This window comes from Panulirus ornatus, chromosome 59 (assembly GCF_036320965.1).
Source record: "Panulirus ornatus isolate Po-2019 chromosome 59, ASM3632096v1, whole genome shotgun sequence".
NCBI lineage: Eukaryota > Metazoa > Arthropoda > Malacostraca > Decapoda > Palinuridae > Panulirus > Panulirus ornatus.
Window position 1 is genome coordinate 15,254,850 of NC_092282.1, and position 16,735 is coordinate 15,271,584.

At 41.8% G+C, this 16,735-nt stretch overlaps 1 protein-coding gene across 4 annotated transcripts in view; it reads left to right on the plus strand.

The window, feature by feature from the left end:
- Positions 1-16,735, plus strand: part of Klp64D (kinesin-like protein 64D) — a 135,169-nt gene that overhangs the window by 91,977 nt on the left and 26,457 nt on the right. For all 4 annotated transcript variants that reach the window (XM_071696150.1, XM_071696151.1, XM_071696152.1 and 1 more), the window contains exon 11: positions 2,221-2,457. In XM_071696150.1, the coding sequence (XP_071552251.1) occupies positions 2,221-2,457 (237 nt within the window). The remainder of the gene's footprint in view (positions 1-2,220; positions 2,458-16,735) is intronic.

A 16,735-nucleotide genomic window follows, 5' to 3' on the forward strand; every position in this document is an offset into this window, starting at 1 on the left:
AAGATGAGATGTGGCAAAGTGGCAGGATTGAATAGGATTGTAGTGGAGTTTTCAAGAAAATGGATCACTGTTGTTGATTCATCAGTCAAGCTGTTTAGTACTTGCATGTCCTAAGATGAGATACATGAGGATTACTAGAATGCATATGTTTTGCCCTCTAAAAAGGCAAGGGGAACGATAGTGAATACTTGAATTCCAGAGGTACATGTTAGCTGAGTATATTTAGTTAGCTTTATGGACGAGTGGTAGTTGGGAGGGTGGTGGAAGGCATGGATCACAAAAGTGAATGCTTGAATTGTAGATGTATTGTCTTTTGATTGTATTTGATAAAGTATAAAAAGAATTGGGACAGAGGGTGGTGGTGTGTGCATAACTGTAAATTTGGAAGGAGCATTGTGATTTAAGAAGAGGTAGAAAATGTGTGTACCAGATGTTTACTTTGAAAAATATGTGCGAAATATATGGAGAGAGTGAGTTTTATGTGGCGCTTTTGGATTTTTATAAAACATACGACAGGGTTGAGAGAGAAAACTTACGGAAGGTGCTTGAAATATATAGGGTTAATGGAAAGTTACTTTATGTAATGAGGAAATTTTACCAAGAGAGTAAGGCTTGTGTGTGAGTAAGAAAAGAAGGTGTGGTTTTCGGTGAAAGTGGTTCTCCATCAAGGTTGTTTAATATCACAATGCTCATTTAAACTCAATGGTGGTATTACCAGGCTTTGTTTACAAGAGGTTACACCACAGTTGAAATATCATTTTTTTTTGATGAGGCTATATCATTAGGAGTACAGTCTCATCAAAGAACTTTTCATTCCAAAGGCATTTCCATTTCCCTCCTACTGGAAGTAGCACAGCCTTCCACTGCAGGAGCCTTTAGGAAGGTCCTGGATAACACCATAACTCTTTCATAGAAATTGGTCCAGGGGTGACTATAAGTGATAGATTAATGAAATGTCTTTATGAATGGAATGGTTAGGGGATGGGGTATGTTTAGGGTTGGGGACATGGGAGGTGAATTAGCTGCTGTTTTCAGATGATATGACTCTGGTGGCAAACTTCAGAAACTCCATAAGCTGGTGAAAAAGTTTGGAGAGAGTGTAGGAAAGGAGTAAGTTGAGAGTGAATGTAAACCAGATAAAGGTAATGAGGTGCAACAGCAGGATGAGACAGGATAATTTCAAGAATAAGTTGAAATAGTGTGGACACATGGGGAGAATGAGTGAGGAAAGATTGACAAAGAGGATGTATGTGTCGGAGGTGGAGGGAACGAGGAGTGGGAGACCAAATTGGAGATGGAAGGATGGAGTGAAAAAGATTTTGAGCGATCGGGGCCTGAACATGCAGGAGGGTGAAAGGCATGCAAGGAATAGAGTGAATCAGAACAATGTATGCTGGGGTCTACATGCTATCAATGGATTGAAGCAGGGCATGTGAAGTGTCTAGGAAAGTTTTGTGGGGCCTGGATGTGGAAAGGGAGCTGTGGTTTAGGTGCATTACACGTGACAGCTAGAGACTAAGTGTGAATGAATGTGGCCTTTTTTGTCTTTTCCTGGCATTACCTTGCTTGGGGAGGGGATGCTGTTTCATGTGTGGTGGGATGGTGACGGGAATGGATGAAGGCAGCAGTATGAATATGTACATGTGTATATATGTATATGTCTGTGCATGTATATGTATGTATATGTTGAAATGTATATGTATGTATGTGTGCGTGTATGGGTGTTTATGTATATATATGTGTATGTGGGTGGTTGGGCCTTTCTTTGTCTGTTTTCCTTGTGCTACCTTGCTGATGCGGGAAACAGCAATTAAGTATAATAAAACAATATAAAAAACAATGTGTATGTGAGTGGTTGGGCCATTCTTTGTCTGTTTCCTGGCGCTACTTCACTGATGCGGGAAACAGATTAAGTAGAATGATAATGAATGAAATTTGAATGAGGGCATGGATGATATGGGGTTCATGATGTATATAGGAGTGGACTTGACAGACCATTATCAGCAAGGTATGCTCATGATAGGAAAGAATCAAATTAAGGTGTAAGGATAGAACAAATTTGTGTGAAAGACAAGGTCATGTATCATTGAAATTATATATTTGTGTGTGTTGACTATGGTGCTTGAAGGACATCATGTATCAGTCATCCAAATGTAAATGTGAGGAGTGCAATATTGATGAACTCATTGATCAGACATTACATTTATGAATTTGTGTTAGGCTGAGCGAATTGACCTGGAAGAGCGTTACACGAGTCTCCAGGAAGAGGCTGCTGGCAAGACCCGGAAGCTAAAGAAAGTATGGACCCTTCTAATGGCAGCAAAGTCAGAACTTGGTGATATGCAGGCAGAACATCAGAGAGAAATGGAAGCCTTGCTTGAATCTGTGAGACACCTCTCTCGTGAGCACAAGTTACACCAGTTAATCATCGATTCCTTTATTCCTCTTGAATACCAGGTGTGTGTATGTTTGTTTATGCATTTATGTCTAATCAAACTTTGCATCTCATGGGAATCACTTCTTCATTTTTTTTTTTTTTTTTTTTTTTTATACTTTGTCGCTGTCTCCCGCGTCTGCGAGGTAGCGCAAGGAAACAGACGAAAGAAATGGCCCAACCCCCCCCATACACATGTATATACATACGTCCACACACGCAAATATACATACCTACACAGCTTTCCATGGTTTACCCCAGACGCTTCACATGCCTTGATTCAATCCACTGACAGCACGTCAACCCCGGTATACCACATCGCTCCAATTCACTCTATTCCTTGCCCTCCTTTCACCCTCCTGCATGTTCAGGCCCCGATCACACAAAATCTTTTTCACTCCATCTTTCCACCTCCAATTTGGTCTCCCTCTTCTCCTTGCTCCCTCCTCCTCCGACACATATATCCTCTTGGTCAATCTTTCCTCACTCATCCTCTCCATGTGCCCAAACCACTTCAAAACACCCTCTTCTGCTCTCTCAACCACGCTCTTTTTATTTCCACACATCTCTCTTACCCTTACGTTACTCACTCGATCAAACCACCTCACACCACACATTGTCCTCAAACATCTCATTTCCAGCACATCCATCCTCCTGCACACAACTCTATCCATAGCCCACGCCTCGCAACCATACAACATTGTTGGAACCACTATTCCTTCAAACATACCCATTTTTGCTTTCCGAGATAATGTTCTCGACTTCCACACATTCTTCAAGACCCCCAGAATTTTCGCCCCCTCCCCCACCCTATGATCCACTTCCGCTTCCATGGTTCCATCCGCTGCCAGATCCACTCCCAGATATCTAAAACACTTCACTTCCTCCAGTTTTTCTCCATTCAAACTCACCTCCCAATTGACTTGACCCTCAACCCTACTGTACCTAATAATCTTGCTCTTATTCACATTTACTCTTAACTTTCTTCTTCCACACACTTTACCAAACTCAGTCACCAGCTTCTGCAGTTTCTCACATGAATCAGCCACCAGCGCTGTATCATCAGCGAACAACAACTGACTCACTTCCCAAGCTCTCTCATCCCCAACAGACTTTATACTTGCCCCTCTTTCCAAAACTCTTGCATTTACCTCCCTAACAACCCCATCCATAAACAAATTAAACAACCATGGAGACATCACACACCCCTGCCGCAAACCTACATTCACTGAGAACCAATCACTTTCCTCTCTTCCTACACGTACACATGCCTTACATCCTCGATAAAAACTTTTCACTGCTTCTAACAACTTTCCTCCCACACCATATATTCTTAATACCTTCCACAGAGCATCTCTTCTTCATATTTGTAATGAATATCAAATGTGCTCATTGTAGTTGACTAACTTTTTTCTTAATTTTATGAAAACTTCTTTTCTTCTGTGTACATAACAAACTGTTACTCTGATCCATAACACCTTTTAAGATATACATGTGTCTATACCGAAATGATATATCAGTATGTACTGCACGTCAATATACGTGATAGCATTATTACAACACCAGAATGTGAAATATATCACCACTATATGCTCAAGTGAATCAGACCACCTTCCTTGATGGATGCTGCCACAACAGTCATAGGATGGGGAGGGGGAGAAGGTTCTGGGAGTGATTGTATGTAGAGAAAGAACATTATCTTGGAGAGCAAAAATGGTTATGTTTGAAGGGATAGTAGTTCCAACAATATTATATGGTTGTGAGGCATGGGCTGTAGATAGGGTTGTACAGCAGAGGATGGATGTGTTGGAAATGAAATGTTTAAGAACAATATGTGGTGTGAGGTGTTTTGATCAAGTAAGTATTGAAAGGGTAAGAGAGATGTTTGGTAATAAAAAGAGTGTGGTTCAGAGAACAAAAGAGGGTGTGTTGAAATGGTTTGGACATATGGAGAGAATGAGTGAGGAAAGATTGACAAAGAGGATGTATGTGTCAAAGGTGGAGGGAACAAGGGGAAGCGGGAAACCAAATTGGAGGTGGAAGGATGGAGTGAAAAAAAAAAAAATTCTAAGCAATCAGGGGCCTGAACATGCAGGAGGGTGAGAGGCGTGCAGGAAAACAGTGAATTGGAACGTTATAGTATACTGGGGTTGACATGCTGTGAATGGACTGAACCAGGACTTGTGAAACATCTGGGTTAAACCATGGAGAGGTCTATGGAGCTTGGATGTGGATAGGGAGTTGTGGTTTCGGTGCATTACACATGATCCCTAGAGAACTGAGTGTGAGCGAATGTGGCCTTTTTTTTCTGTTTTCCTGGCACTACTTTGCTGACGTAGGGGGTGGTGATGTTGTTTCCTGTGGGGCGGGATGTCACTGGGAATGTATGAAGGCAAGCGAGTATGATTATGTACATATGTAAATATTAATATGGCTGTGTATGTGTATGTATATGTATGTATATTAGATAATATTTTTTTCTTATTATACTTGATCGCCATTTCTCGCGTCAGCAAGGTAGCGCCATGAAACAGATGAAAAGTGGCCCACCCACTCATATACACATATATATACATAAATTCCCATATACACATATACATATCAACATATACACATATACATACTATTATATATTATATTATATTATATTATATTATATTATATTATGCCCGAAATAATATAATATAATATTTTTTTTTCTTTGTCGCTGTCTCCCGCGTTTGCGAGGTAGCGCAAGGAAACAGACGAAAGAAATGGCCCAACCCACCCCCATACACATGTATATACATACGTCCACACATGCAAATATACATACCTACACAGCTTTCCATGGTTTACCCCAGACGCTTCACATGCCCTGATTCAATCCACTGACAGCACGTCAACCCCGGTATACCACATCGATCCAATTCACTCTATTCCTTGCCCTCCTTTCACCCTCCTGCATGTTCAGGCCCCGATCACACAAAATCTTTTTCACTCCATCTTTCCACCTCCAATTTGGTCTCCCACTTCTCCTCGTTCCCTCCACCTCTGACACATGTATCCTCTTGGTCAATCTTTCCTCACTCATTCTCTCCATGTGCCCAAACCATTTCAAAGCACCCTCTTCTGCTCTCTCAACCACGCTCTTTTTATTTCCACACATCTCTCTTACCCTTATGTTACTTACTCGATCAAACCACCTCACACCACACATTGTCCTCAAACATCTCATTTCCAGCACATCCATCCTCCTGCGCACAACTCTATCCATAGCCCACGCCTCGCAACCATACAACATTGTTGGAACCACTATTCCTTCAAACATACCCATTTTTGCTTTCCGAGATAATGTTCTCGACTTCCACACATTCTTCAAGGCTCCCAGAATTTTCGCCCCCTCCCCCAACCTATGATCCACTTCCGCTTCCACGGTTCCATCCGCTGCCAGATCCACTCCCAGATATCTAAAACACTTTACTTCCTCCAGTTTTTCTCCATTCAAACTTACCTCCCAATTGACTTGACCCTCAACCCTACTGTACCTAATAACCTTGCTCTTATTCACATTTACTCTTAACTTTCTTCTTTCACACACTTTACCAAACTTAGTCACCAGCTTCTGCAGTTTCTCACATGAATCAGCCACCAGCGCTGTATCATCAGCGAACAACAACTGACTCACTTCCCAAGCTCTCTCATCCCCAACAGACTTCATACTTGCCCCTCTTTCCAAAACTCTTGCATTCACCTCCCTAACAACCCCATCCATAAACAAATTAAACAACCATGGAGACATCACACACCCCTGCCGCAAACCTACATTCACTGAGAACCAATCACTTTCCTCTCTTCCTACACGTACACATGCCTTACATCCTCGATAAAAACTTTTCACTGCTTCTAACAACTTTCCTCCCACACCATATATTCTTAATACCTTCCACAGAGCATCTCTATCAACTCTATCATATGCCTTCTCCAGATCCATAAATGCTACATACAAATCCATTTGCTTTTCTAAGTATTTCTCACATACATTCTTCAAAGCAAACACCTGATCCACACATCCTCTACCACTTCTGAAACCACACTTCTCTTCCCCAATCTGATGCTCTGTACATGCCTTCACCCTCTCAATCAATACCCTCCCATATAATTTACCAGGAATACTCAACAAACTTATACCTCTGTAATTTGAGCACTCACACTCTTATCCCCTTTGCCTTTGTACAATGGCACTATGCACGCATTCCGCCAATCCTCAGGCACCTCACCATGAGTCATACATACATTAGATAACCTTACCAACCAGTCAACAATACAGTCACCCCTTTTTTAATAAATTCCACTGCAATACCATCCAAACTTGCTGGCTTTCATCTTCCGCAAAGCTTTTACTACCTCTTCTCTGTTTACCAAATCATTTTCCCTAACCCTCTCACTTTGCACACCACCTCGACCAAAACACCCTATATCTGTCACTCTATCATCAAACACATTCAACAAACCTTCAAAATACTCACTCCATCTCCTTCTCACATCACCACTACTTGTTATCACCTCCCCATTTGCGCCCTTCACTGAAGTTCCCATTTCCTCCCTTGTCTTACGCACTTTATTTACCTCCTTCCCGAACATCTTTTTATTCTCCCTAAAATTTAATGATACTCTCTCACCCCAACTCTCATTTGCCCTCTTTTTCACCTCTTGCACCTTTCTCTTGACCTCCTGTTTCTTTCTTTTATACATCTCCCACTCAATTGCATTTCCTCCCTGCAAAAATCGTCCAAATGCCTCTCTCTTCTCTTTCACTAATAATCTTACTTCTTCATCCCACCACTCACTACCCTTTCTAATCAACCCACCTCTCACTCTTCTCATGCCACAAGCATCTTTTGCGCAATCCATCACTGATTCCCTAAATACATCCCATTCCTCCCCCACTCCCCTTACTTCCATTGTTCTCACCTTTTTCCATTCTGTACTCAGTCTCTCATGGTACTTCCTCACACAAGTCTCCTTCCCAAGCTCACTTACTCTCACCACCCTCTTCACCCTAACATTCACTCTTCTTCTCTGAAAACCCATACAAATCTTCACCTTAGCCTCCACTAGATAATGATCAGACATCCCTCCAGTTGCACCTCTCAGCACATTAACATCCAAAAGTCTCTCTTTCGCGCACCTGTCAATTAACACGTAATCCAATAATGCTCTCTGGCCATCTCTCCTACTTACATACATATACTTATGTATATCTCGCTTTTTAAACCAGGTATTCCCAATCACCAGTCCTTTTTCAGCACATAAATCTACAAGCTCTTCACCCTTTCCATTTACAACACTGAACACCCCATGTATGCCAATTATTCCCTCAACTGCCAAATTACTCACCTTTGCATTCAAATCACCCATCACTATAACCTGGTCTCGTGCATCAAAACCACTAACACACTCATTCAGCTGCTCCCAAAACACTTGCCTCTCATGATCTTTCTTCTCATGCCCAGGTGCATATATAATATAATATAATATAATATAATATAATATAATATAATATAATATAATAGTATGTATATGTGTATATGTTGATATGCATATGTGTATATGGGAATTTATGTATATATATGTGTGGTTTCGGGCATTATTGCATGACAGCTGGAGACTGAGTGTGAACGAATGGGGCCTTTGTTATCTTTTCCTAGCGCTACCTCGCACACATGAGGGGGGAGGGGGATGGTATTCCATGTGTGGCGAGGTGGCGATGGGAATGAATAAAGGCAGGCAGTGTGAATTGTGTGCATAGGTATATATGTATGTGTCTGTGTGTGTATATACATGTGTACATTGAGATGTATGGGTGTGTATGTTTGCGTGTGTGGACGTGTGTGTATATACATGTGTATGGGGGTGGGTTGGGCCATTTCTTTCTTCTGTTTCCTTGCGCTACCTCGCAAATGCGGGAGACAGCGACAAAGCAAAATAAATAAATATATATTATATTATATAAGGGAGCATTTTTTTTTTTTTTTTCTTTTCTCAAGGTGATAGAGATGGAAAGCAAAAAGGTGTTTTTCATGAATGTACTGGAAAAGTTGAGGTCCAGATAAACTTTTGGTCTGTCAAGGCTTTATTATGGCGGATGACCAACTACCTACCGTCATGTATCCAAGATATGGTTGTACTTTGTGTAATGAAGACAATTGAGAAACATCATAAGCCAATATTCCAGTTTCATGATAAGAGAAGTGGACCAGGCAGTATGATACAGTGGTTAAATTGATGAAAACTACTATTGACGTTTTTGTAAATAAATTATACATTTCCCTTTTCCATAGCCAGAGGTTGAACCATTATGTGACATTCATTTTTCATTTCATTTCAAGCTAGAGGTTTCAGTTTTCTAACTTATTTCTTACATTTTTCATATATATATATATATATATATATATATATATATATATATATATATATATATATATATATATATATATGTGTGTATGTATGTATGTATATATATATATATATATATATTTATTTTTTTTTTATTATACTTTGTCGCTGTCTCCCGCGTTTGCGAGGTAGCGCAAGGAAACAGACGAAAGAAATGGCCCAACCCCCCCGCCCATACACATGTATATACATACGTCCACACACGCAAATATACATACCTACACAGCTTTCCATGGTTTACCCCAGACGCTTCACATGCCTTGATTCAATCCACTGACAGCACGTCAACCCCGGTATACCACATCGCTCCAATTCACTCTATTCCTTGCCCTCCTTTCACCCTCCTGCATGTTCAGGCCCCGATCACACAAAATCTTTTTCACTCCATCTTTCCACCTCCAATTTGGTCTCCCTCTTCTCCTCGTTCCCTCCACCTCCGACACATATATCCTCTTGGTCAATCTTTCCTCACTCATTCTCTCCATGTGCCCAAACCACTTCAAAACACCCTCTTCTGCTCTCTCAACCACGCTCTTTTTATTTCCACACATCTCTCTTACCCTTACGTTACTCACTCGATCAAACCACCTCACACCACACATTGTCCTCAAACATCTCATTTCCAGCACATCCATCCTCCTGCGCACAACTCTATCCATAGCCCACGCCTCGCAACCATACAACATTGTTGGAACCACTATTCCTTCAAACATACCCATTTTTGCTTTCCGAGATAATGTTCTCGACTTCCACACATTCTTCAAGGCCCCCAGAATTTTCGCCCCCTCCCCCACCCTATGATCCACTTCCGCTTCCATGGTTCCATCCGCTGCCAGATCCACTCCCAGATATCTAAAACACTTCACTTCCTCCAGTTTTTCTCCCCTTCAAACTCACCTCCCAATTGACTTGACCCTCAACCCTACTGTACCTAATAACCTTGCTCTTATTCACATTTACTCTTAACTTTCTTCTTCCACACACTTTACCAAACTCAGTCACCAGCTTCTGCAGTTTCTCACATGAATCAGCCACCAGCGCTGTATCATCAGCGAACAACAACTGATGGGTGATTTGAATGCAAAGGTGAGTAATGTGGCAGTTGAGGGAATAATTGGTATACATGGGGTGTTCAGTGTTGTAAATGGAAATGGTGAAGAGCTTGTAGATTTATGTGCTGAAAAAGGACTGATGATTGGGAATACCTGGTTTAAAAAGCGCGATATACATAAGTATACTTATGTAAGTAGGAGAGATGGCCAGAGAGCGTTATTGGATTACGTGTTAATTGACTGGCGTGCGAAAGAGAGACTTTTGGATGTTAATGTGCTGAGAGGTGCAACTGGAGGGATGTCTGATCATTATCTTGTGGAGGCTAAGGTGAAGATTGGTATGGGTTTTCGGAAAAGAAGAGTGAATGTTGGGGTGAAGAGGGTGGTGAGAGTAAGTGAGCTTGGGAAGGAGACCTGTGTGAGGAAGTACCAGGAGAGACTGAGTACAGAATGGAAAAAGGTGAGAGCAATGGAAGTAAGGGGAGTGGGGGAGGAATGGGATGTATTTAGGGAATCAGTGATGGATTGCGCAAAAGATGCTTGTGGCATGAGAAGAGTGGGAGGTGGGTTGATTAGAAAGGGTAGTGAGTGGTGGAATGAAGAAGTAAGAGTATTAGTGAAAGAGAAGAGAGAGGCATTTGGACGATTTTTGCAGGGAAAAAATGCAATTGAGTGGGAGATGTATAAAAGAAAGAGACAGGAGGTCAAGAGAAAGGTGCAAGAGGTGAAAAAAAGGGCAAATGAGAGTTGGGGTGAGAGAGTATCATTAAATTTTAGGGAGAATAAAAAGATGTTCTGGAAGGAGGTAAATAAAGTGCGTAAGACAAGGGAGCAAATGGGAACTTCAGTGAAGGGCGCAAATGGGGAGGTGATAACAAGTAGTGGTGATGTGAGAAGGAGATGGAGTGAGTATTTTGAAGGTTTGTTGAATGTGTTTGATGATAGAGTGGCAGATATAGGGTGTTTTGGTCGAGGTGGTGTGCAAAGTGAGAGGGTTAGGGAAAATGATTTGTTAAACAGAGAAGAGGTAGTGAAAGCTTTGCGGAAGATGAAAGCCGGCAAGGCAGCAGGTTTGGATGGTATTGCAGTGGAATTTATTAAAAAAGGGGGTGACTGTATTGTTGACTGGTTGGTAAGGTTATTTAATGTATGTATGACTCATGGTGAGGTGCCTGAGGATTGGCGGAATGCGTGCATAGTGCCATTGTACAAAGGCAAAGGGGATAAGAGTGAGTGCTCAAATTACAGAGGTATAAGTTTGTTGAGTATTCCTGGTAAATTATATGGGAGGGTATTGATTGAGAGGGTGAAGGCATGTACAGAGCATCAGATTGGGGAAGAGCAGTGTGGTTTCAGAAGTGGTAGAGGATGTGTGGATCAGGTGTTTGCTTTGAAGAATGTATGTGAGAAATACTTAGAAAAGCAAATGGATTTGTATGTAGCATTTATGGATCTGGAGAAGGCATATGATAGAGTTGATAGAGATGCTCTGTGGAAGGTATTAAGAATATATGGTGTGGGAGGAAAGTTGTTAGAAGCAGTGAAAAGTTTTTATCGAGGATGTAAGGCATGTGTACGTGTAGGAAGAGAGGAAAGTGATTGGTTCTCAGTGAATGTAGGTTTGCGGCAGGGGTGTGTGATGTCTCCATGGTTGTTTAATTTGTTTATATATATATATATATATATATATATATATATATATATATATATATTTTTTTTTTTTTTTTTTTTCATACTATTCGCCATTTCCCGCGATAGCGAGGTAGCGTTAAGAACAGAGGATTGGGCTTTTTTGGAATATCCTCACCTGGCCCCCTCTGTTTCTTCTTTTGGAAAATTAAAAAAAAAAAAAAGGAGAAGGGAGGATTTCCAGCCCCCCGCTCCCTCCCCTTTTAGTCGCCTTCTACGACACGCAGGGAATACGTGGGAAGTATTCTTAATCCCCTATCCCCAGGGATAATATATATATATATATATATATATATATATATATATATATATATATATATATATATATATATATATATATATATATCCCTGGGGATAGGGGAGAAAGAATACTTCCCACGTATTCCCTGCGTGTCGTAGAAGGCGACTAAAAGGGGAGGGAGCGGGGGGCTGGAAATCCTCCCCTCTTGTTTTTTTTTTTAATTTTCCAAAGGAAGGAACAGAGAAGGGGGCCAGGTGAGGATGTTCCCTCAGAGGCCCGGTCCTCTGTTCTTGGCGCTACCTTGCTAATGCGGGAAATGGCGAATGGTTTGAATATATATATATATATATATATATATATATATATATATATATATATATATATATATATATATATATCCAAGAGTTTTGGAAAGAGGGGCAAGTATGAAGTCTGTTGGGGATGAGAGAGCTTGGGAAGTGAGTCAGTTGTTGTTCGCTGATGATACAGCGCTGGTGGCTGATTCATGTGAGAAACTGCAGAAGCTGGTGACTGAGTTTGGTAAAGTGTGTGGAAGAAGAAAGTTAAGAGTAAATGTGAATAAGAGCAAGGTTATTAGGTACAGTAGGGTTGAGGGTCAAGTCAATTGGGAGGTGAGTTTGAAGGGGAGAAAAACTGGAGGAAGTGAAGTGTTTTAGATATCTGGGAGTGGATCTGGCAGCGGATGGAACCATGGAAGCGGAAGTGGATCATAGGGTGGGGGAGGGGGCGAAAATTCTGGGGGCCTTGAAGAATGTGTGGAAGTCGAGAACATTATCTCGGAAAGCAAAAATGGGTATGTTTGAAGGAATAGTGGTTCCAACAATGTTGTATGGTTGCGAGGCGTGGGCTATGGATAGAGTTGTGCGCAGGAGGATGGATGTGCTGGAAATGAGATGTTTGAGGACAATGTGTGGTGTGAGGTGGTTTGATCGAGTGAGTAACGTAAGGGTAAGAGAGATGTGTGGAAATAAAAAGAGCGTGGTTGAGAGAGCAGAAGAGGGTGTTTTGAAGTGGTTTGGGCACATGGAGAGAATGAGTGAGGAAAGATTGACCAAGAGGATGTATGTGTCGGAGGTGGAGGGAACGAGGAGAAGAGGGAGGCCAAATTGGAGGTGGAAAGATGGAGTGAAAAAGATTTTGTGTGATCGGGGCCTGAACATGCAGGAGGGTGAAAGGAGGGCAAGGAATAGAGTGAATTGGAGCGATGTGGTATACCGGGGTTGACGTGCTGTCAATGGATTGAATCAAGGCATGTGAAGCGTCTGGGGTAAACCATGGAAAGCTGTGTAGGTATGTATATTTGCGTGTGTGGACGTATGTATATACATGTGTATGGGGGGGGGTTGGGCCATTTCTTTCGTCTGTTTCCTTGCGCTACCTCGCAAACGCGGGAGATAGCGACAAAGTATAGAAAAAAAAAATATATATATATATATATATATATATATATATATATATATATATATATATATATATATATTTTTTTTTTTTTTTTTCATACTATTCGCTATTTCCCGCGATAGCGAGGTAGCGTTAAGAACAGAGGACTGGGCCTTTGAGGGAATATCCTCACCTGGACCTCTTCTCTGTTCCTTCTTTTGGATAGGGGTGAAAGAATACTTCCCACACATTCCTCACGTGTCGTAGAAGGCGACTAGAGGGGATGGGAGCGGGGGGGCCAGAAATCCTCCCCTCCTTGTATTTTAACTTTCTAAAAAAAATGTGAAACAGAAGGAGTCACGCGGGGAGTGCTCATCCTCCTTGTAGACTCAGATTGGGGTATCTAAATGTGTGTGGATGTAACCAAGATGTGAAAAAAGGAGAGATAGATAGTATGTTTGAGGAAAGGAACCTGGATGTTTTGGCTCTGAGTGAAATGAAGCTCAAGGGTAAACGGGAAGAGTGGTTTGGGAATGTCTTGGGAGTAAAGTCAGGGGTTAGTGAGAGGACAAGAGCAAGGGAAGGAGTAGCAGTACTCCTGAAACAGGAGTTGTGGTAGTATGTGATAGAATGTAAGAAAGTAAATTCTCGATTAATATGGGTAAAACTGAAAGTTGATGGAGAGAGATGCGTGATTATTGGTGCATATGCACCTGGGCATGAGAAGAAAGATCATGAGAGGCAAGTGTTTTGGGAGCAGCTGAATGAGTGTGTTAGTGGTTTTGATGCACAAGACTGGGTTATAGTGATGGGTGATTTGAATGCAAAGGTGAGTAATGTGGCAGTTGAGGGAATAATTGGTATACATGGGGTGTTCAGTGTTGTAAATGGAAGTGGTGAAGAGCTTGTAGATTTATGTGCTGAAAAAGGACTGGTGATTGGGAATACCTGGTTTAAAAAGCGAGATATACATAAGTATACGTATGTAAGTAGGAGAGATGGCCAGAGAGCGTTACTGGATTACGTGTTAATTGACTGGCGTGCGAAAGAGAGACTTTTGGATGTTAATGTGCTGAGAGGTGCAACTGGAGGGATGTCTGATCATTATCTTGTGGAGGCTAAGATGAAGATTTGTATGGGTTTTCAGAAAAGAAGAGTGAATGTTGGGGTGAAGAGGGTGGTGAGAGTAAGTGAGCTTGGGAAGCAGACATGTGTGAGGAAGTACCAGGAGAGACTGAGTACAGAATGGAAAAAGGTGAGAACAATGGAAGTAAGGGGAGTGGGGGAGGAATGGGATGTATTTAGGGAATCAGTGATGGATTGCACAAAAGATGCTTGTGGCATGAGAAGAGTGGGAGGTGGGTTGATTAGAAAGGGTAGTGAGTGTTGGGATGAAGAAGTAAGATTATTAGTGAAAGAGAAGAGAGAGGCATTTGGACGATTTTTGCAGGGAAAAAATGCAATTGAGTGGGAGATGTATAAAAGAAAGAGACAGAAGGTCAAGAGAAAGGTGCAAGAGGTGAAAAAGAGGACAAATGAGAGTTGGGGTGAGAGAGTATCATTAAATTTTAGGGAGAATATAAAGATGTTCTGGAAGGAGGTAAATAAAGTGCGTAAGACAAGGGAGCAAACGGGAACTTCAGTGAAGGGCGCAGATGGGGAGGTGATAACAAGTAGTGGTGATGTGAGAAGGAGATGGAGTGAGTATTTTGAAGGTTTGTTGAATGTGTTTGATGATAGAGTGGCAGATGTAGGGTGTTTTGGTCGAGGTGGTGTGCAGGTTGAGGTGGTGTGCAAAGTGAGAGGGTTAGGGAAAATGATTTGGTAAACAGAGAAGAGGTAGTAAAAGCTTAGCGGAAGATGAAAGCCGGCAAGGCAGCAGGTTTGGATGGTATTGCAGTGGAATTTATTAAAAAAGGGGTGACTGTATTGTTGACTGGTTGGTAAGGTTATTTAATGTATGTATGACTCATGGTGAGGTGCCTGAGGATTGGCGGAATGCATGCATAGTGCCATTGTACAAAGGCAAAGGGGATAAGAGTGAGTGTTGAAATTACAGAGGTATAAGTTTGTTGAGTATTCCTGGTAAATTATATGGGAGGGTATTGATTGAGAGGGTGAAGGCATGTACAGAGCATCAGATTAGGGAAGAGCGGTGTGGTTTCAGAAGTGGTAGAGGATGTGTGGATCAGGTGTTTGTTTTGAAGAATGTATGTGAGAAATACTTAGAAAAGCAAATGGATTTGTATGTAGCATTTATGGATCTGGAGAAGGCATATGATAGAGTTGATAGAGATGCTTTGTGGAAGGTATTAAGAATATATGGTGTGGGAGGCAAGTTGTTAGAAGCAGTGAAAAGTTTTTATCGAGGATGTAAGGCATGTGTATGTGTAGGAAGAGAGGAAAGTGATTGGTTCTCAGTGAATGTAGGTTTGCGGCAGGGGTGTGTGATGTCTCCATGGTTGTTTAATTTGTTTATGGATGGGGTTCTTAGGGAGGTGAATGCAAGAGTTTTGGAAAGAGGGGCAAGTATGAAGTCTGTTGTGAATGAGAGAGCTTGGGAAGTGAGTCAGTTGTTGTTCGCTGATCATACAGCACTGGTGGCTGATTCATGTGAGAAACTGTAGAAGCTGGTGACTGAGTTTGGTAAAGTGTGTGAAAGAAGAAAGTTAAGAGTAAATGTGAATAAGAGCAAGGTTATTAGGTACAGTAGGGTTGAGGGTCAAGTCAATTGGGAGGTAAGTTTGAGTGGAGAAAAACTGGAGGAAGTAAATTGTTTTAGATATCTGGGAGTGGATCTGGCAGTGGATGGAACCATGGAAGTGGAAGTGAATCATAGGGTGGGGGAGGGGGCGAAAATCCTGAGAGCCTTGAAGAATGTGTGGAAGTCGAGAACATTATCTCGGAAAGCAAAAATGGGTATGTTTGAAGGAATAGTGGTTCCAACAATGTTGTATGGTTGCGAGGCGTGGGCTATGGATAGAGTTGTGCGCAGGAGGGTGGATGTGCTGGAAATGAGATGTTTGAGGATGTGTGGTGTGATGTGGTTTGATCGAGTAAGTAATGTAAGGGTAAGAGAGATGTGTGGAAATAAAAAGAGAGTGGTTGAGAGAGCAGAAGAGGGTGTTTTGAAATGGTTTGGGCACATGGAGAGAATGAGTGAGGAAAGATTGACCAAGAGGATATATGTGTCGGAGGTGGAGGGAACGAGGAGAAGTGGGAGACCAAATTGGAGGTGGAAAGATGGAGTGAAAAAGATATTGTGTGATCGGGGCCTGAACATGCAGGAGGGTGAAAGGAGGGCAAGGAATAGAGTGAATTGGATCGATGTGGTATACCGGGGTTGACATGCTGTCAGTGGATTGAATCAGGGCATGTGAAGCGTCTGGGGTAAACCATGGAAAGTTGTGTGGGGCCTGGATGTGGAAAGGGAGCTGTGGTTTCGGGCATTATTGCATGACAGCTAGAGACTGAGTGTGA